This window comes from Beta vulgaris, chromosome 9, assembly GCF_026745355.1.
Source record: "Beta vulgaris subsp. vulgaris cultivar EL10 chromosome 9, EL10.2, whole genome shotgun sequence".
In the NCBI taxonomy this organism is placed as follows: Eukaryota; Viridiplantae; Streptophyta; class Magnoliopsida; order Caryophyllales; family Amaranthaceae; genus Beta; species Beta vulgaris.
Genome location: NC_079210.1, coordinates 22,289,949 through 22,313,023, shown reverse-complemented (window position 1 = coordinate 22,313,023; position 23,075 = coordinate 22,289,949). Strand labels below are relative to the sequence as shown.

General features: G+C 35.4%; 1 protein-coding gene and 1 long non-coding RNA gene across 2 annotated transcripts; one reads left to right on the top strand and one right to left on the bottom strand.

Moving 5' to 3' along the window:
- Positions 1–313: 313 nt before the first annotated feature.
- Positions 314–10,205, bottom strand: LOC104903045 (26S proteasome non-ATPase regulatory subunit 12 homolog A). The gene is made up of 11 exons (XM_010691020.4): positions 10,028–10,205; positions 8,669–8,863; positions 7,643–7,750; positions 7,455–7,559; positions 7,287–7,343; positions 6,945–7,138; positions 1,969–2,068; positions 1,779–1,891; positions 1,529–1,682; positions 1,378–1,455; positions 314–925 (listed from the first exon to the last, which is right to left on the bottom strand). Exons 1-11 carry the CDS (start codon positions 10,028–10,030, stop codon positions 707–709), a joined length of 1,326 nt encoding a protein of 441 aa, XP_010689322.1. The 5' UTR covers positions 10,031–10,205; the 3' UTR covers positions 314–706.
- Positions 10,206–13,247: 3,042 nt separating this feature from the next.
- On the top strand, positions 13,248–15,519 carry LOC125493369 (uncharacterized). Its single transcript, XR_007269920.1, has 2 exons — positions 13,248–13,565; positions 15,277–15,519. It is a non-coding gene; the product is annotated as an uncharacterized LOC125493369 (long non-coding RNA).
- The last annotated feature ends 7,556 nt before the right edge of the window (positions 15,520–23,075 follow it).

Here is a 23,075-nt window from a genome sequence, read left to right as displayed (position 1 = left end):
TTTTGAAAAAAAAAATTACTATATTATCCATGTCTTTTACTAATACAAACATAATCAGATGGGGATCACATTTGTCAAAATTTACTCAGCCTCATCGTAAAAGTTTTGGGTCATATGGAATCAGACTGATCAAATTTAAACTGAACTACCATCCCGAATTGATACCTTTTATGTCGATAATATTAATTGAATAGTCTAGTTGGCAGAAACTTCTCTGCAAACAGTCCCCACGCCAAAATCACAAACTTTGCGGGAGTTAACGATTGTAATTATTAAGCATGGACCACTATTTATGCAATTTAAGACATGAAAATAAAGTTGAGCAAAAGCTTCACTACTAAAAGGTAAAATTAGGAATATCAAACAGTCACCTGCTCAACTTTCCATGTAATTTTTTTCTCCTTAATCTGAAGGTTCCTAGATAATGATTTATCAGATAAGTTGGAGCACAGAATATTTAACCCAGCTACATAGTAACCTAGCAGTACCAGGATTCTCGAGTTCCAGAGCTAACACCATGCTAGGCATGTACTCTTTTTAAGTATGCAAAACACCTATATTACTAAGAGAAGGCAAAAACACTTTTTAGACACAAATAGGCGATTCTTCACAACTGAAAGCCAGAATGACATGGGCTTGAATATCAGCATTCCATTCACCTTGACAGGCTCTTGGTTAGGCTAGCGGAGCAACATACAAAGATCTCTTAAACTTTAAGGGCAGCTTTGTGAACCATCGTCTCCTTGTGTATTTGATGGCAGCTCTTCTCAACAAGCTCAAGCAGTTTCTCAAGGTTCATTGACCAAGAATTGAGAATCTCATTGCTGTCCTTTACTACCTGAAAACAAACGATGCCCATTGGCCTGTCGACCTTTGCCACCAGAGCCTTGGAGACAACCATATCAGATAGATGCTTTTCCGCTTCCTGTGGCCACAGCAGGTACGAAGTCAGACCAGTGTAGGAAAAGATAGATGGAAATACAAAAATCAATTAAGATTCAGAGATCTTAACATAATTAATACTTCCTCCGTTCCATAATAAGTGAAACACTTCTCTAAAAAAGCTCTCACATTAAAGAGAGAAGTGTTTCACTTATTATGGAATGGAGGAAGTATGTCAACAAAAAAGGGTTTGACATCTCCTTTCAATTTCTATTCTTCTCAACATACAGCCTTATATACAACATACAGTAAGTTCCATGGATACTTTGTATCGTTCTCAGCATAATTGGCATCAGATTCACTAAAATTTGGTGGTTAAAATATCAATTTTCAAGATTCTAATATATACATCCAATAAGTTGTTAAATGCATCAGATATTTTCTGGATAGAGAAATAGAGAAAGTTCAAGTGTTCTGTCTCGAGAAGGCAGAAACCTGAATACTAAGGCATAATAGATCTGCAAGTCTCTTCAAGGTGATCCTCGAGTAGTATTTTGATATGACAAGTATGTTCTGCAAGAGAGTAAAGAATCAGAATTATGGTATTATGGAAGAAAATATGGATCAATATTAAAAAAAAACTTACATGTTCAATGACCCTTTGCCTAAGATCTTCAGCAGCTTTCTCGCCTAAAGAGCCTCCAAGCAGATTCTTCTCATTATTGAACTCACCCTCGAATTCATTCCAAAGAACTGTCCACAGAATAACCTCCATTGTCACCAGCTGTTTCAAAAGTGATCTATGACAACACAACAAAAAGAAACCATCAAACAAACAAAACCTACGCATATTCAGAAGTTGCAGACAAAAGTTCTGATTGCAGTGAATGATTTACTTGAACTTAGGGATCTCGGAAAGGTTCTTATCCTCCAAAGTAGAGTTCAGAAGGCTTGACTGCATCGGATCATGTGGGGCAAGTGCCAAGTACCAGCAAATTTTCCTCAAAATCTGCAAAAAATACCATATCAGGAAATAGATTGAATCTGCATGAAAGTGCAACATATTGATTGTAAGGCATTGTTTACCGGTGTCCACTGCCCAGGGTCTTCTTTAACAGATGGTATCTCATAGATAGCCTTATAGCATCGACACATTTCAAGGTAGTCATCGTTGTGCTTGTAGTATCTGAGTAAAAGATACCTTAGTTAGGCTCCAGAGTACTAACTTTCAACTTAAAAATGTCAAGAAACAATAAGAATAGCAAACCAAAATAATTTTCACTGATGCCTTGTCAAGGAGATCAGATGTAAGCAATCATACCCTCAACTTAGACTAGAGATACATTTCCAAAATCCCCTATTGCATTTTCAAGAGATGCTTTAGAATGATAAAAAGTAGGCTAGCAGGGCAGAGTAACCTCTTTGGTTTTTTCACCATATACCCCTCAAAAATTAAAATTTCACCAAATATCGCCAATGTTTCAGATTTTCACCATATAACCCTGTGTTCTCGTAACTGTTTTTTTTCTAATTTTTTGATCCAAATGCCCGATCCGTATTTTGTCCCCCCAATTTGAGAAATCTGGCTCCGCCACTGGGAAGGGGTCCTGCGAGAAGAAGGTGGGGGCTGCCACGGAAATGGTGGGGGGAGGGGGATGGAGTGGATAGGGGAGGGGGATGGCGTGGATAGGGGAGGGGTGACGTGAATGGGGGAGGGGTGGCGTGGATGGGAAGGGGGTAAGGTTTATTAGGGAACTAGGGTCAGCAGGTTAGGGGGTTAGGGTGGAGAGAAGGGTTAATTAGGTTAATAATGGCAAAGTTGTACATAATACAAACGATCTCTTAGAAAAAAGGTCATTTGATGAACGTTTTTGAAAACTCATGGAATATGGTGAATATCTAAAACATTGGGGGTATATGGTGCATTTTATAATGTGTGAGGGGTATATGATGAATTTTATAGCTTGTGAAGGGTATATGGTGAATTTTATAACTTGTGAGGGGTATATGGTGACAAAACAGTAACCTTTTACATTCTACATAAAACAAATCATTCTATAGGCTCTTCCAATATACCTAACTACCCGTTAAAAAAACATATACTACTAGATTTAACTTTTTCCCCCATGACAAGTAGAGTCGATGGTAAAATTATAATGGCTTGATGAGATTCTTAAATTCTCCTACATCATGAGCTTTCCTTAAGGAAAACCTCAAATGAGGTGAGAAGAGGGCAAACAATGCAAACGACCTGTTAGAAAAAAGGTCATTTAGTGAACATTTTCGAGAACTCACGGAAATATGGTGAATATCTAAAAGATTGGGGTATATGGTGAATTTTATGATTTGTGAGGGATCAATGGTGGCAAAATCGTAACCTTTTGTATTCTACATAAAACAAATCATTCTATAGACTCTTCAAATATACCTAGCTACCCGTTAAAAAAATATATACTATTAGATTTAACATTCTCCCCCCATGACAAGTAAAGTCGATGGTAAAATTATGACGACTTGATGAGATTCTTAAATTCTCCTACATCATGAGCTTTCCTTAAGGAAAACATCAAATGAGGCGAGAAGAGGGGAAATAAGGGGTAAATCGTTTCCCTACCACCCTTCGTCTAACTATCTCCCCCTTAAATATTCAAGTCTCACTACATCATTGTCTCCACCTTGCCACCATTACCATACACACTCACTCCACAATTTGACGACCAATGGAAAGATCTCCCCAGCAACTCAATCGCTGACAATAGAAGGTAGCTCGAGATTGAGAACAAGAACAAAGATACAAAGATATGCAAAATTGCAAATTATCAAATAAGCAAGAACCAAGGAATTGTAGATTAATGGATGAACACATTATTTTTGGAAAAATTTCAATTTTTGTGGGTATTGATATAAACAAATTCTCCACTTCAAGAAAGCCTTTCCTAGATCCTTAACCACAAAATTTTCGTCAAGCAAAAGAAAAATAAATATGCATAAACTCAAATTATGGGAAAATGTATGTAGAATAATCAACGGTTTTTTCACCAAATATCCCCGAATTTTATTCATGAGGTACCCTCGCACTTTTGAAAATAAACAGGGTACCCCTCAATTTTACGATAATACACCCAAATGCCCTTATTGACTAACAGTGTTAACCGCCGTTAGTCATTAATCATAATTTTGTGTTTTAAACCCTACTTAACCCTAATCCTAACCCCTACCTCTAACCCTAACCTTAAACCCTAAACCACCCTCTTGCGGCTCCCCACCCCCCGCAGCACCCCTCCCCCACGCACCCCTACCCCCCGCAGAGCAACAACCCGCATGGGGTGGTGGTTGGGTGGTAGTGAGGTTAGGGGTTTTGGTTTGAAATTAGAGTTTAGGGTTAGGGTAGGGTTAGATCTTACGATTTAGCTAAATATTAGGCTCTTAGTTAAGTTAGTTAGGGTTAATCAGGGTCTAATAAGGGTTAAAACTAACGGCTTAACCGTCGTTAGCCACTAAAGGCATGTGGATGTATTATCGTAAAACTGAGGGGAACCTTGTAGGGTGTTCATAACCGGGTACCCGATTTTTCGATTACATTTGCAGGTATTTGAAGAAGTGGCCCATGACCCGACCCGAAAAAATCGGGTACCTGCAAATCAAGTACCCGATTTTCCCGGGTCGAGTCACAGGGTACCCGGCCTAACATACTTCTAAATTTTAAAAAATGAATATCGACAATTTAGAGCAAATGGCACTAGGCAGTGGCATCTTGCAGTATTCTTTCCCATGAGCTTCCACATTGATTTAACAATAATAGCAAACAAAAAGTTACTAATCACTCACAATCTACTCAAGATACAAACAAAAACAAGACAAATAAAATAATGCAGAAACATGTAGCACAATAGCAGTAAAATGTTAAATCAAGATTTACTAATTCCAATTCGACAAAAAGTAGCGCAATTGAGCTAACAACACCGACAGTCTATCATGAAGTCATAAAAATGCGAACTCCAAATGAAATAAAAATGGCGAATTTCACACTTCACCTCATCACCTATGCAAATAATTTAAGATAATTATCTGTTAAACATATATCAGTTGCTTAATATTTTCTTCATTTTTTCGCTGCATTTTATAGCGAATTTCACACTTCACCTCGACGAATTACTTGCTTCATCTTGATTTCTTGCGGTGCGAATTTGTTGCTGTGATTTTGTTGTGCGAATTTCAATAAAATTTATTGCTCTATGAATTTCGCAATTTGCAGACCCTAAATTGAAAGTTAAAGAAGAAAAAGAGTAAGGTAGGGCATGGTGTTGGTCGTGAGAGTGGGTGAAGATTGAAGAGAGAGAGGACAAGAGATAGAGAGAATAAGATGTGAAAGAGGAGAATGACAGAGGGAGGAATGTCAAAACTCAAAAGCCCAATATGTAACTGGAAAAAGTAAAATTCGGGTACCCGAGAAGAATTGCTACACGGCCCATTACCCCACCTGAATTTACTCATTTTTCCAGGGTAAGCTAGGGTAGGTTACCCAACTCGATAAAACTTCAAAGAATAGCATTTTGACCCGACTTTTTTAATGCGGGTCAATGGGTTTTCAGGACGGGTAAGGTTTTCTTGAACTCCCCTAGTACTCTGTGTATTTTCAAAAGTGCGAGGATACCTCGTGAATAAACCGAAAACTAAGAGGCATTTAGTGGATAAACCAAATAATCAATATGCTTATTGGGTAGCTAAAGTCCTAAACCTTCAACAACAAATCAGATTGCAAAAAATTTAAAAAACAAAAACTAGAGTTTGATTATCCCGGCTTTAAATCCTTTATTCTCTATCATACCTTCCCCCAACACCCTACCTGATTGATTTTGTATTGAATAAGACCACCCACCATAACTTCTTCAATCTATCCCCCTCTACCCTACCTCTGTCTTAAAGCCAGGAAAGAGATGGAGGAATAGCACAAGGTGGAAAAACTCAATAAATTTGGCAATTGCAAACATCCGCTAGAATGATCACCACGGAGTAAGACAAACGAACTCACAATCAAGAGGCAAGTAAGCGGCAAGGGTTTATCTTCTGGCAGGAAATGCAATTTCCTCTTACAAAAGATACTTACACGCCTCTATTTAGTTTCAACACATTTTACTCCAATTTAAAACATTTCAATGCCTTTTGAACAAAATTGCAAACGTTTCAAAATGTTTCAGAGAGGAAACCTAGGCCCCAATGATATTTACGTGCAACATAGATCAGCACCACCAATGTTGTTACCAGTTCCTTAAAAATGTAAGCACCAACAAAAAGCTCCTACTGAGCAATTTATCATATAGTGGTTGAACTGGCATTTTTGGCTGGTTCATTGGTTCTAGTTATCATGGAACTTTAAACACTAAAATCGCCAAGGATCAGAACCACTGCCAACCATATCTCCCCCCCCCCACACACACCACCACAACTTATGTAATCACATTTTAAATTTTATATGCTTTCAGGATCAGCTAGAGATGGTCTGATACATTTGGGTTTCAAAAACGATGAAGGTGAAGAGGTGTTGAGAAAGTTTCACATAGAGAGAGAAACAACAGCATCAGCGCAAAAATAGAAGGTTGCATCGGGTAGTGACAGTGGAGTTGCAGTGCTAATGTGGTGATGTTCAATGACAAAAAGGAGATGAGAGAATAAGAGAAGAAAGAGTAAAGGTTATCTCTGAAATTGTGCCAACTTACTGAAAACCAGAAAATCAGCCAATGAAATGGTAGTCTAGAAAATATAATCCCCTCTTAACCTTTACTTTATTTCCAAGCATGCCCAGTCTGTCGTCTATTTGTCTCTAACTCCTCTTTCTCTCTCCCTTCTCCATCATGTACCACAGAAATGTAAAAGAAATACCATCAATCAACGAAAGAAACTAGGTCATATACAAGGCAAAATCTACTTTTTGAGCAAAGAAACTACTTCAAACTTTACTCCTAGGAGAGAAAGAAATACTACTTGCACAAAGCAAAAAACTGTACATTATACCCTAACATAAACATAATTACGGAAATTTATAAAGATAGCTTATAACTCACCGAATCATTAATTCATAATAGATACGCTTTAACTCTGGCAACGTTGGTATATCAGCAGGAGCCTCTTCTACTATAGCATCACCTTCCTTAGCTTTCTTCTTTTCTTTTGACTCGATATCAAAAACCCTGGGACTGATTTTTCTAGAGAGGATTTGAGCACGAACATAGTCTTTACGGTCAAGACAAAGACGAACCTGAAAAGCAGTAAATTTCCAAATATCAGCGAGGCCATCAAAATCAGAGGAAAATAGAAATGACATCCCCAATCATGAATCATAAACCTACAATTACTGCCAGGGAAATGGATAGACCAACCAAATAAGCTAAAAGAACAGAACTTACTTGCTCAAGAATAAATGCTATTTTCTCAGTTTTTGCCATAGCACCAAAGGTTTCAACCTGCAATGTTACGAGTGTGCAATGATGATAAGTTATGCAACTTCTCTCTGGAAAGTCATGAAATGTACTCTATGCAGCACAATAAATCAAAATGTCCATGACCACACTTACCGCTATCTCTTGCATCAATTCAGCAGCTTCATCAATAAGCTGTTGTTCTTCCTTAATCTTAGCAAGTCTCTTGATCAATCGTGCCCTTTCTATTTCTACATATATCTGCAGTACATAGAAAAATATGAACAATGAAAAAGAGCAGAATCTAACTATAGAAAACATCAAATCCAGATATATCTAATTACCTTCCCAGCAGATACACTATTTAATGTTTTGATGAGCTCTATACGAGTATCAAGATCGGGTGTTTGATCAATGTACTGCATGGCTTGCTGCACCATCGCTGTCACAGCCTGTGAAGAAATAGACCTCTTTATTAGATCTAAATGGAGGAATAACAATTAAGAGGCAATTAGTAGATGAACAAGAAAAGGACAATGCAGTAAACAGCAAAAATATTGGATTTTCAGTCTGGTGAACAATTAAATATCACGGACCATTAGTTCAAAGACTACTCAATTTTCCTCAAAAGTTCCACAATAATCAACATACACTGAGAAACCATGCTCATATAAAACACAAACAAAAGAGCAAATTTAGCAAAATAGCTGGCAAGAAGTTAGGCTAAAAAAGCACAAGTGGTTCAGTACAGATATTGTGATAAGATATATGCCACTACTTAACTCGTTAACATATTGCAACTTGTATAATAATATAAATTCTTAGCTCTAACAAAAAAAAAAACTTCAAAACCAACAAAACTTCGAAGAATTGAGGAGAAATGATATATTCTAACAATCTGCAGCAGAGGGACAATGGAACTTTATGTCCCTATAGAAGCTTAGACGCTATTAGTCAAAGTTGATTGTAAAACCACTCAACCCAGAATATTCAGTTTCAGGGACACAGCCAGCTGAAGCACTAGTTTATAATAAATGTAGACAACAATAATTAGACATTGCATAACCTTAACCAATTGTATGCACTATTATCCTTTTTGCCGGTAGGGGCAAGATCATTGACATGAACTAAAAAACCATCCACACTACGCTAGCAACTAGAAAAATGATCATCAGCTTTATAAATTTATCATCTATCAGAGGACCCATGGCAAGTATTCTTCTTCAGCACATACATGTGGTTTAGGGCCACATATATACAAAGATGGTTAGGATTATGCAATGGCTTCACCTTTAATGTATCAAAGAATGCCTTCTTTCTCATGGTTCAGCCAATGTACGCCGTTAAATACCTAACAGAAAAAATTATACCTGTTTGAGTTGACCTCGGCGCTTTGACAGAAGAACAATTTGGTCATTCAAGGTCTTCCAGGCACGAGCTTCGAAGCATATATTGAGAATGTCACACGCAGCCTTTTTAGTTCCAACAACATCTCCAGCAAGCCTCATTTGCTTTTCTACATTCAATAATGCTTCTATTTGTGCTTCCAAGTTGCCTTGATTCTCCTGCATAGCAAAGAGAGAGGAAAAGAAAAGCATAATGAGAAGAATGAAACACAGACACAACAAGATAAGCTTCGTATTTGTCACAGCTGATACCGTGATAAGGATCAAGAAATATGGAATAAGAGTCCTCAAAAGAAGGAAGCAAAAACTGGCAAAAAAGATTTGATTTGAGAAAAGAGTGTAATCTTCCTGCAATCAAGCATAAGCAACCATGCTAATATTCTGTATTAACAGATACATCCCCTTATTCAATCCCCTAGCTACATGGTAGTTGTCTAGAGAGCGCAATTGCTAGAGCACGAGAGGATCAAGATTGAAGAGTAATAGTTTCAGCAAGAGCAGCTGGGAGATTATTCGTGCATAATAGCTCATTCTACCACCATCAAGGTTTTTAATGACAAAGGTTAAGATTAGCTATCATAAATATAAGTGAACAGCTTCAGACGAATCAAATATCGAAGATCGTTGGGATCCAAATACTATTTTAACATGGGACTGATGTCACCAATAAAAATCATGCAAGGCATAGTAGATTGAGGCCTACGAATACACCGCATGTACACATCCAATCATTGGAAAAAAAAAATAGAATTAACAATAAAATATACTAGTAACAACTAACAAGTAAATGAATTCACTAAATTTTCTAATAAAATCATCAAAAATATAAGACACTGTCCATCGAAATTGACAGATACAACAAAAATTACTAACAGAATTTAAATCTGGAAAACATAAAGCAAGCACAATCCAATAGCCATTAACCAGCATAGATGAGAACGGTAAAGCACAAATTCTTCGAATTTTTTAAACTTGTTTATTTGTTATACACTTAATAAAAAAAATCAATAAAAAGAGAAGAAAGATAATTATGTGTTTGTGAGTTGGTGTCATTCTTATTCTTTACTGTGCTTTATGCCATTTTTTTGCTCCAAACACGACAATTCCGCGACCTAACAACAAACAACTAAAACCATATAAAATGATGAATTATTGAATTAACACATTCTGTCACAATTACGAACTTGCAATTTCAAATTTGTAATCATCTATTAAACTAATAAAAATAAATAATCAAGTAATTTAACTAATTAGTATCAATCAAAACAATAATTGAAAAGCGGGGGAAAAAGAAACTGAGAACTTAAACTAGTGAACACTCACCATGGCAGTCGAATGTCGTGTACGTGATCTTTGACAGTGACGAAGATGGCCGGCGGGAGAGGGGGAAGGAGAGAAATTTGAAACCCTAGTACTGAGGAGAGAGAGAGAGGATGAGAGGTGTGAGATGTGAAATTAAGATCTGACTTAGTGAAGAAGTCAGAACTGGGATACAAATAAACCAAAAAGAAAACTTGTGGAGCACTTTTCGAACCCGCAACCTCTCTCATATGGCTTATGAGATTATCATCCGCGTAGTAACAATTTTGTTACTCCATTAAGAGGTCAGGCCTAATTTGAGACCCTAATCTCTATTATAGAAGGCAACACATGGGGGACACCAAAAAATAGAAAAAAGGAAAAAAAAAAAAAAAAAAAAAAAAAAAAAAAAGAGGATAACTAACTGTTTCATTTGAACGAAAAAAGGGAAAAAGTAAGACATTTAAACTCAACATCAGTTTTTTTGAGAAAATAAAATCTAAAGATAGTTTTTCTATCCAATTAATTTTATTTTTTCTAATTTATTTGTTATCACGCGTTCGCACGCATTGCGTGCATGTAAGACTAGTTGATCCTAAATGACAACTGTCTACTAGTTTAGCTCATGAAATGCTAACCTACCAAAAAAAAGAAAAAGAGGAAGATGTTGGCCCTGTTTGGCAAACAGAGTTTAGAATTTAGTTGTTAGAGTTTAGAGTTTGCTGTTAGAGTTTTAACTTTTTTATTTAGTGGATTTGACTACGGATTTGACTGTTGTTTATATAAATGTGTTTGGTAACACTAAGCTGTTTGATAAAAGTTGATAATTATTTTAGGGTGTGAAATGACAATTATAGACATTGATCTTTATTGATTTGTTTTACTACTACTACTACTACTACTAATAATAATAATAATAATAATAATAATAATAATAATAATAATAATAATAATAATAATAATAATAATAAAACAACAACAACAACAACAACAACAACAACAACAATAATAATAATAATAATAATAATAATAATAATAATAATAATAATAATAACATAAACCCCCCTTCTAAGTTCTAACCCACTAGACACCACCAAGGCACCAACACCAAATTACAGAACCCCATTCTCTCCTCCTTTTCTCTCCTCCTTCTCTCTCATATTTCTTTTTCACTTCCATCCCACAAAATCCTAAAACTAATATGTGGCACCATCTCATCATCATCATCATCCTCAATGGTTTATCAAGAATCATCATCATCAAGTATCCTCATCATCATCACCCTCAATCGTTTATCAAGAATCATCATCATCAAGTATCCTCATCATCATCAAGAATCATCAACATCAATCAACAATTGTTCATCATCAACATAAGGCAACATCATTACCGTTCAACATCACCATCAAACAGTATCTCCATCGGCGATTCTTCATCAATGGTGGTGGTTTTCTGGGTGGTGGTGGTTTTTTTGGGTGGATGTCGGTGGTGGTGTTTACAATGATGGATTTCGATGTTTGCATTAGATTGATAATGATAATTAATAATGGGTAAAAACATCTCCAAAATTTTTGTTTTGTAAAACTCTGAACAAAATGTTGCATTTAGCAGCGTTTTTGTTTTGAGAGTTTTGACCCCTAAACACTTTTGCAAACCTCTCCTTACAAAACACCCATATTAGAGTTTTGACTAGTCTTACATGCACGCAATGCGTGCGAACGCGTGATAACAAATAAATTAGAAAAAATAAAATTAATTGGATAGAAAAACTATCTTTAGATTTTATTTTCTCAAAAAACTGATGTTGAGTTTAAATGTCCTACTTCCCCCCCCCCCCTTCCCTCTTTTTCCGTTCAAATGAAACAGTTAGTTATCCTCTTTCTTTCTTTTATCTTTTTTTCCTTTTTCTATTTTTTGGTGTCCCCCATGTGTTGCCTTATATATCCTAAATGACAATTGTCTACTAGTTTAGCTCATGAAATGCTAACCTCCCTAAAAAAAAGAAAAAGAGGAAAGATGCTGGCCCTGTTTGGCAATCAGAGTTTAGAGTTTAGCTATTAGAGTTTAGAGTTTGCTATTAGAGTTTTAACTTTTTTATTTAGTGGATTTGACTACGGATTTGACTGTTGTTTATATAAATGTGTTTGGTAACACTTAGCCGTTTGATAAAAGTTGATAAGTATTTTAGGGTGTGAAATGACAATTATAAACATTAATCTTTATTGATTTCTTTTACTAATAATAATAATAATAATAAAAAAAAAAAACAACAACAACAATGATAATAATAATAATAATAACATAAACCCCCCTTCTAAGTTCTAACCCACTAGACACCACCAAGGCACCAACACCAAATTACAGAACCCCATTCTCTCCTCCTTCTCTCTCCTATTTCTTTTTCACTTCCATCCCACAAAATCCTAAAACTAATCTGTGGCACCATCTCATCATCATCATCATCATCCTCAATGGTTTATCAAGAATCATCATCATCAAGTATCCTCATCATCATCATCCTCAATCGTTTATCAAGAATCATCATCATCAAGTATCCTCATCATCATCAAAAAACATCAACATCAATCGACAATTGTTCATAATCAACATAAGGCAACATCATTACCGTTCAACATCACCATCAAATATCTCCATCGGCGATTCTTCATCAATGGTGGTGGTTTTCTGGGTGGTGGTGGTTTTTTTGGGTGGATGTCGGTGGTGGTGTTTACAATGATGGATTTCGATGGAAGTGTTGATGGTTTTGCATTAGATTGATAATGATAATTAATAATGGGTAAAAACGTCTCCAAAATTTTTGTTTTGTAAAACTCTGAACAAAACGTTCCATTTAGCAGCGTTTTTGTTTTGAGAGTTTTTGTAACACCCCATATTTTTTTATACATGTTTAGTAATTATTTATATTATTTTAGTTTATAAAAATAATTTAAAATACTCTTTTATTAATATATATATATATATATATATATATATATATATAATTATATATATATATATATATATATATATATATATATATATATATATATATACATGTTTAGTAATTATTTATATTATTTTAGTTTATAAAAATAATTTAAAATACTCTTTTATTAATATATATATATATATATATATATTTTCATTTGACTTTACCTAAGAAGTATTTAAAACTAATTCCTAGATTTACTAGGTTAAGTGTCACTACTTATCATATATTGTAAGGAGAGGGAAAGTAGAAAAAGGAAAGAAAGGAAAATGAAACAAAAGAATGCTACTGCATTCTTATACCTCCACGATGCACGACACCTTCATATTCTCCATCTTTTACCTCTCTTCAACTCCTTGTTTCATTTATCGACAAAGCTACAAGATTTTCCGTCAACTATCATTATACACCAACCGTAGTTCGTCCACCTTCACTAGCTCTTAGTGTTGTGGGTTTATCGAAGGAAGATAGTTATTCTTGGGCTTGCGGTTTCGAGTTGTGAATCAAATCAAAGAGCGGTTTTGTGGTTCCTTTTATAGGGTAATTTCACCCTCATTACTTCCCCTTAATCAAGTAAGTTATAATCTTAAACTTTAATTTCGCATTTGGTTGATTTTTTTTTAATTTGGGATTTTATAAATTAGGGTTCATAACAAAATCGAATTGGGAAAAATTCCTACTATGGGAAATTTGTATAATTGGTTTATACATCATGTTTAATTCGACTTAGTTAATGTATTTTCGAGTTGGGTTTGCGAAATTATTGTTTCTAAAGTATATTCTAAAATTTGTGATATGTGGGATTGTTGTTAATTGCCTAGTTCGAATTATAAGTCATTAGTACTGTTGTTGAGCAGAAAATTTGGAAGGTTGTTGGTATAATCGTGTTAATTGTTGTTATGGTTGGAATTGTTGTTGTGTTTTGCTCGCTGCTGTTGTTTGAGCGAATTTTCTCATTGATACAGTAAGTTTTAGGCTTTGATTCCTTCATGAAAGTTGTAGAGCTCGAAAAGCTAATGAATTTAGACACAAGAATTACATGATTCGGGGTTGTATACTAGGAGTTATGCTCTGTACAAGTTCTTGGTGTTAGCTGTTTTGGTAGTATTGGTTGTATGCGGGTAATATGGCAAGTTACAGGGGTTTAATCATTGCTGGAAGTAGTTTAGTTATGTTATATTGGAGTTGATTATTTTGCCCTTTAATCTAATTAGTTTTCCTAAGTTACTTTCTTGTTGTGTTGTTGTGTGATATTCTCGTGGTAAAGTTTAGTGAGTTAGTATTGTATTGTTATATGTGGTTGTGCTCTTTCGACTTAGTTAAGTCGTTTAAGGAAAATCAATTAATTAACTGGATTGTGTCATTTAGGCCGGGGAATTATGTAAAGTATAGCCAAGTGACTTATACTATATATATATTATTGTATTGTAGATCACGGGTTTGTAGAGGAACCTTTTTTACTTGAGTTGAGGTGTGTTAATTGTTATTGCTCACAAGGTAAGATTTCTTACTAAACCTGTACAGTTAAGGTTTGTATTTGTTTGATATTGTTGTGGAATTTTATTATGAATAGAAAATCGTTTTTTTTACAAAAGTTTGGTATTGAGGTTTAAATCGTTTATTTATGCTCATACTTGAATTGAAAGAGTTTATTGGAATTTATATTGAAAAGAAGAAGTTCTCTTATGTAACAAGTTTGATATGAAAGTGTTAGATTTTGAGCAGAGGAAGTTCCTCGCCCTTACGAGGGTTTCTAGTTTGATTAAAGTTTGATATTTTGAAAGGAGGAAGTTCCTCACCCTTACGAGGGTTTACAGAGTTTTATTGTGGGGTTGCCGGTAAGCGGTATTCTCCGAGTTTGGAAGTATGTTGAGTTAACAGTGTCTCAACAATATATTTTAGTAGTTGGGGGTATGTTGATCAATACTCTTGCCATTTGTCTTCCTTCTTGGTACGTTATCAAGTTAGGAGTATGCATACTAGGGACTTTGGTGTTTATCTTGTCTAGTGAGCCTAGCTAGCTCATTGGATTTTTACTACTTCCTACTCATAGATTTCAAAGGAGTTACATTTGAATGTTTTACAAAATAGTGTAGCAAGAAAGTAAAGTGAATTTGAATTATTGAAGGTTGTCTATTATATTCAAGTTGAATGTCGTACAAGTGAAATGATTTTTGTGGAATACTATATATGTTTCCACCTGCACATTGGATAGTTCAAAGTTGTTATTGGTATGAAATCTTTCTCAGCCTTTTGGCTGATATTACATGTCTTCAATGTGCAGGGTTTGATGGTGACTAGCTTATATTGGGGTGAGAGCGTTGACTTCACCTAGATGTAGATTTATTAAAGTTAAGACTTCCTCTGCAATAGATTATAATTATGGTTTGTTATAGGAGTGTATTAATTAATTATATTTTCTTTTAGTTGTAATAGTTAATAATTAATTTATGTATTAGTAGTAGTACCTTTCGCCTTGCTGTTATTAAATGTTTAATAACCGCGGCATAACAGCTCTTGAATTGTCCATGCTTTGTACTCTAATATCTTTTCTAAAGAAACTGGAAATTCAGGGTTGTTACAGTTTTGACCCCAAAACACTTTTGCAAACCTCTCCTTATCAAACACCCATATTAGAGTTTTGAATGGTCAAAACTTTAAAATGGGTTCAAAACCTCTAAAAGCTAATGAAAAAGCTCAATGCCAAACAGGGCCGCTGGGTTTGAGTTTATCTTAAACCTTGACCTCAATAAAGCCTATGATAGGATTAGTTGGGGTTTTGTGGAGAAAGTACTAAGACAAATTGGACTTTCAGAGTTATGGATACACAATGTGATGCAAATTCAGAGTTAGTCAATGGGGAAGCTGCGGAAAGAATAATGTCGAGAGCGGGCTTGAGGCAGGGAAACCCCGTACATTTTTATCCTATGTATGGAAACCTTATCTCGACAACTTTCAAGAAAACAATGTGACGGGAGTATATGAGGCCTTAAACTTGCAAGAAACTCTCCATCTATCAGCCACTTATTCTTTGCGGATGATGCTCTTTTCTTTATAAAAGGCATAATGGATAATTGCTGAACACTTAGAAAAACCTTAGACAATTTATGTCTATTCTCAGGTGAAATGGTTAACTCTAATAAGTCCTTTACAATTTTTAGCAAAAATACTCCTCCCAAATTCATAAGACTGTTGGGTACAAGGTTGGGGATGTAGAATAAGGAAAAGCTAGGAACATATCTGGGATGCCCTATGGATGTTGATGGAAGAACGTTGAATGTCTTCCAAAACATTGAGGATAATGTGTCATTGACTATTTCTTCATGGAAATTCAATAACATAAATCAAGTATGGAAAATGAAACTCATAAATGGCATCCTAGTGGCTTATGCTTCACACATTATGGCTACTTTCCTTATCACAAAGAAAATACTCCAAAGCATAACCTCAAAGCTACCAAAATTCTGGTGGACCACTAGCTATGAAAAAAAAACCAATTTATTGGAGGAAGAAATCTCTACTAGAACAATAAAACATAGGGGGGGGGCTAGGTCTTAGGAATCTCCATTCTCTCAACACTGCTCTTATGTTCAAATAAGCATGGCGAATAGAGACCAACTCTGCCCTCCTAGTGAGCAAAGTGTTTAAGTGTAAGTATTCATTAACTGGTTCTATAGGAGCCGGCTAGGAACCTTCCCCAATTCTTGTTCTTAGGGAGGAAGAAGTATCATGAAAAGTGTGTTTACAATGAGCAAAGGAGTGGGAAAAGTCATTGGATATGGGAAGAGCACAAATATTTTGGATGAAATTTGGACAAGCAAGTGTGTTTCAAAAATGTGGAAGACCCTCTAAGCACAAACAGACCTAAATGGGTGGCCGATCTCATAAACCTAGCAGGTGACTGGGATAAAACTATAGTTCAAAATTGTTTCAACAAAAATGTAGCCAAGGACATCATAGCCACACACTTGCCTGAAATAGGCACACAAGATGAAATTATATGGTTGCAGACTTCACATGGAATTTATGAAGTCAAATCAGGGTACAATGTATGCAGATTGTACTTTTTGCATTTAGTTCTTCAGGGCAAGGTCGTTCTTGCACATAATCCTCCCTAGTGGAAAAATACCCATTTGATGCGGTCAAAACCGGGCTTACTGATGCGATTTTGGTCCGCATCGGGTGACGTAGCATCCGTTATAAAAAATTACCTGATGCGGTTGCAAACAACATCAATTAGGCATTAACTGATGCTGTTGCATCACAAAATCGCACCAGATTGGTGAAAAAACTGATGCGGTTTTATAATAGAATTGAATCAGTAAAGGTTCATTAGAATTAAAAAGAAAAGCCTACTCTATTGTCTAGGATACACAGAACATCCGCATTGGTTTTGGTACAGGAGGGCTCAGAGTGAATATTCAGCCCCATTAAAATTTTGATGCAGTAAAATTCAAGGTTTGAGAAAACGAAAATAAAATCCACCAACATTCAACATTCCATCCCTATTCAAATCCACCAACATTCAACAATCACATAACGAAATTATAATAATAATAAAAAAACAAAACAAGAATAAATACAAAGACAAAGATCAATTACTTACATCATAAGAACAAACTAATTAACTAGTCCAAGAGATGGTGAAATACTGTAAATTACAAAAAAAAATAACAAGAAAACGAAAATAAAAAATAACGAATAAACTAAACTACATGAAAAGGAAACCAAAATAAAAATGAAAAAGAAAATACTAACGAAATTACTCATCACGAAAATAAAAAAAATTGCGAATTGGGTTTTTTTTTTGCGAATTGGGTTTTTTTTTTTTGCAAATTAGGGTTTGCGAATTGGGGTTTTTTTTTTTTTGCGAATTATCGTCTCCTCGCCCTTGTATGGTGGTGGGCCTCTATCAAAAAATGAAATAAAAGCATATATGAAGGGGCATGTGTAACACCTCGTATTTTATGCTCAATTAGTAACTAGTTGTATTAAATTATTTAATGAAAATAATTTCAAATTTCTTTTATATAAAATATTTATTTATTATCTTTGACTTTTTACCCTAGAAGTGGTCAAAAATAAGTTCCTAAGTTTACTAGGTTAAGTTAGAACCCAAAACCTATCATATTAATATTATAGGAGAAATAAAATTAGAAATAGAAAAGAAAGAAAGCAAAAGAAAAAAAGGAAAAAAAAGAAGAGAAAGTCAAAAGAAAAAGAAAGAAAAGAGTGCAGCTTCTTGTTTTAGTTTCCAAAACCCACGATTCATCTTATCTTCCCATACTTCTACTTCAAACCTTCACAACACCATTAAACCTTAACTTCCCCATCAATCATCATCACTTCAATTATTGTTCATTCTTCTTCAATATAGCTCTAATTTTCTGGGTCTTTCGAAGAGGTTAATAACGTGTTTTAGTTTGCGGGTTCGGGTCGAGAATCGAATCAAAGAGCAGTTTTTGGGACTCTTCTTATAGAGTAATCTCACCTCACTACTTCCCCTAATCAAGTAAGTTATAATCCTAAGGTTTATTTTCGTATTTGGTTAATTATTTTCAGAATTTGGAGTTTTTGTAAATTAGGGTTCTTGAATAAATTAAATTGGGGGAAAATTTTGTTTTACGAAATTTGAGTAATTGGTTTATGTTTAATGTTTTGTTTGATTTAGTTAACTTCTTTTCAGGTTTGATTTCCTAATCATTAGTTTCGAAATTATTCTGAAATTCTTGTTATGTTGGATTAAATAAACTTGTTTCACTCTTATTTTTATGAAGAAAAGTATTCAACTCTTGATGCATACATACAACTGATTAGCTAGAAACCATCTATATTAGTAATATGTTTGCAACATATCTAATTCAATAAGAAAAGCATGAACCTTTTCTCTGGTTGAATATATGTATCCCTACATATTACACTAGTGGAAAAAAACGAAACGGCTGCGGTTAAAACAGCCCTAAGGGCTGCGTTTTTGGCTAGCAGCCCTTTCTATAGCAGCCCTTCACTAAAAGTGAAGAGATGCGTTTTTGGCACAAAACCGCAGCCCTTTCAACCCATAAAAAAATAAAAAAATTGTTTATTTTTGGATATTTTTTTACTCTTAAATATATCAAGAAATTTACAACAGGGAAAATCAACAAGAACAGTCAAAATTTATAGATCTAAAAATGAAAAAAATAACGAAAAAAAAAATAACGAAAATGAAAAATAGGAACGGAAATGAAAAGAAATAACGAAAATGAAAAAATGAACCAAAATGAAAAAAAACGGAACAGAAAATGAAAAAAAAGGAACGAAAATGAAAAAAAAATCACACACACAAATTCAGAATGACGAAACTACATAATACTCAAACGAAAATGAAAATTAAACTCAAAAATTAAAAACACACAAATTCAGAATGACAAAAAATGAAAAAAAGGAAAAAAAAAACGAAAATGAAAATTAAACAAAACTCAAACTCAAACCTAGATCTGAAAAAAAAACTCAAAAATTACAATCTACATCCAAAAACTCAAACCCCATTGTTCGTTTATGGCTAAACTTGAGTTGTTGGTGGCTAGACTAGTGTTTGACATTTGGTGGTGTCGTGTGTTGGTGGTTGGCGTCGAGGCCATGGTTGTAGGATCTAGCGCTTGACGAACTAAGGAGGAAATCAAGTGTTTTACAATGGCGTCATGGAATGTATAATGCTTGAATTTCATGTGAGGGAAGGTGGACTTGACAAGGTTTCCAAGTTTCGAGTTTCGTAAGAGGTAAAAAAATGGAAGAAGATAGATTCAGGACATTGAGAATGCTGCAAAACGGAATGCACCGCGGCAATTAAACCCCAGAGGTAATCCACGTCCGACGTGGGAGGCCGACATTCATCTGCGTTGCGAAATACTGGAGAACTTCGGAAGAGGGTGAGAGAGAAGAAGAGGGGTTTGTTGAGGAGAAAGATTAAAAGGGGGCTGCATTCTTCTATTTGTTGTGGACGTGAGAGAGAAGGAGGGAGAAGAAACCCTAGCTAGCCCGCTTAACATTTGAAGCCCGCGAATTCATTTCAATTTTTTTTTTAAAAAAAAAGCCCATAAAGGGCTGCGTTTTTTAAAAACCGCAGCCCTTCACTAAAAGGGCGCGGCTGCGGTTTTTGCATTGACAGCAACCCTTCATAAATGAAGGGCTGCGTTTTTCAATAAGCACAGCCCTTGCGTTTTTTTTCCACTAGTGTTATATTGTTTTCAACTCTGTTGTCCTCCTTCAATCTACATCTCTCTTGTTAAGTTATGCCAACTTACACTTTGCATCAACCACTAGTAGTTCGAAGTATAATAATATTGTAGTTCTCTGGTCAATGAAATTTGCCATAAATTAGAATGAGTTTATGTGGTATAGAAAGAGTAGTATGGTGTTCTTGTTATTTTGGCGTGTGTTGTTGTAGCGTGTTGTTGTTGTGGTGTCGTTGTTGTGGTGTGCCATTGTTGTGGTCACATATTAGAGAAGTTGGATGAGTACTATGTCGTTATTGTGTTTATGTGATTGTGTTGAAGCGGTTGGGAGGTGATGAATCTCATAGTGTGGTAATTGTTATTAAGTGGTAGTCTCTAGCTAGTTGGTTATAGATTGAAATAGTTGTGGATATAGTTGTACTAGAAATGGCATGAGGCATGAGTAAGCTTCAACCAATTTGTATAACTTCCTTCCCATTGATCTTTGTCGTGTTGACTTGTGAGTTCTCTTGAATTGGGTTAAATTGAGTTGTTTTCAAAATTAGTTAAAGTTCATTAACTAAGTAATGTCATTTATAGGTGGATTATGTGAAGTATAGTCAAGTGACTTATACTATATTATTATATTGTAGATTGCGGGTTCGTAGAAGAACATTTTTTACTTGAGATTGAGATATATTGATTGTGGTTGCTAATAAGGTAAGATTTCTTACTGAACGTGTACAGTTATGTTTTGTATTTATTTGGCATTGTTTTTGTCAAAGTGAAATCCTTTTTCTTACGAAGTTTAAATATTGAGATTTAGAAAAGTTAATGACACGTATATTGGAAAGAGGAAGTTCCTCTATGTTACCAAGTTGAGATTTTGAAAGGAGGAAGTTCCTAACCCTTACGAGAGTTTATAGAGTTCTATTGTGGGGTTGCCGGTAAGCGTTATTCTCCAATTTTGGAAATATGTTGAGTTAACAATGTCTCAACCATTATATATAGTAGTCGGGAGTATGTTGATCAATACTCTTACAAATTGTCTTCTTTTTTGGTAGGTTACCAAGTAAGGGGTATGCATACTAGGGACTTTGGTGTTTACCTTATCTAGTGAGCCTAGCTAGCTCATTGGAATTTTATTACTTCCTACTCACAGATTACAAAAGGTTATATTTGAAAGTTTTACGGAATAGTTCAGAAAGAAAGAAAGATTGGATTTGAGGTTATTAAAAAGTTAATATATTATATAAATAATTTGTACAACTTTTAAATGAATTTGTAAGATATTCCTATATATCTTACCTGCACATTGAATAGTTTTGTTTTATTACAATATTAAATCTTGCTCAGCCTTTAGCTGATATTACAGTGTTTAATGTGCAGGGACTTGAAGATAGTTAGCTCCGATTGGGTTAAAGAGTGCGTTGGATCTCTTTTGATTTAATAAGACTCTAAAAAGACTTCCACTGTTATTTGTTGACTATAAGATTTATATTTTGGTTTGTAATAATTAATTTACATTCTATTTAGTTGGTCTGTAATAATTATTTAAAACTTATTATTTATTGTTTTAATTAGAACCATTAGCCTTGCAGTTATTATTACTAATTATCGCGGCGTAGCACCTTTGGATTTCCGAGTTTATTTATATTAAGTTGTTTTTAGAAGTATTGGAAATTCAGGGTTGTTACAGTGTGACACCTGTGAAAATAAAGATCTAAGGAGCATAGAGGATAGAGCGGCGGAGGAGAGGACAGAGAAAATGAAGAGTGAATGATTGTTGAAAATGACTAGTCGACTTGCGGCGTCGAACTTCGGGCAATTGGCGACTTGCGGTTGAGGCTTGTGGGCCGACGAAGAAGAATGACCGACGAAGAAGAAATCTCAAGGTGGAGAGATAAAGGAGTGGTGAGGATGACTTCGGATGCCACTGATTTTAGGTTGAGCGACGAGATTGAAGATGCTGAGACGATATTAACGGCCGGCGATTTAAGAGGAGATAGGAGAGATGAGAGATGAGTGAAGAGAAGGGGCGAAGGAGAGAGAGAAGAGGCTGAGGTTTAGGGTTTGAGAGTTGAGGGAATGAAGAGGATAGGGTTTGAGAGTTGAGGGGCGGATTATAAGGGAGTGGGCTGGGGATTACAAGGGATTGGGCCGGGGATTATAACGGTGTGGGCTGGGTTCCTTTTTTTTATAGAAAAATTAAGAGAATTTGATGTGGTCCACCAAACCGCATCATATTATTAAAAAAAACCGCATCAATTTTTATAATATGATGAGGTCCACAAGAGGACCGCATTAGATTGTCCTCCTAGCTTTTCCTCCTATTTTTAGTGTTGATTTTCGGATGCGGTTTTACAAAAACCGGATCTGTTACTAATTGACATATAAGGTTTTTTCCACTAGTGCGTTTCCCATGTGAGCATCTACATCTGACATCTTTTCAAGCCTCCTTACGTACTCACCCTCAAGATCCCGATCCTCAGGATCACCTTTAACCATCTCCTATCTCTTGTCATATGACTCATCCACGATATTATTTCACTACCCGTGCTCTCACCAGTATGCACATCTGACACACTGCCATCCCCATGAAATTGTTCAAATATACGTATTAATATATATAGCTCAAGAAAACAAAAAATAATTAAAATATTTAACATTGGCACTAGGGGGCCTGTGTAGTGGGTGTGAGCAGGCGGGAGGGGCTGGGCAGGGGGTGTCCAGGGGCTGGCAGTGGCTGGGAAAGGGTGTGCATGGCTGGGAGGCCAAGGCAAGGGGTCTATAAAGGGGAGGGCTGGGAGGGGCTAGGGAGGCTCGGCAAGGGGAGTGCAGCAGGGGGCAACAATGAGGGGAGTGCAGTAGGTGGGATGGGTGGTAGGGG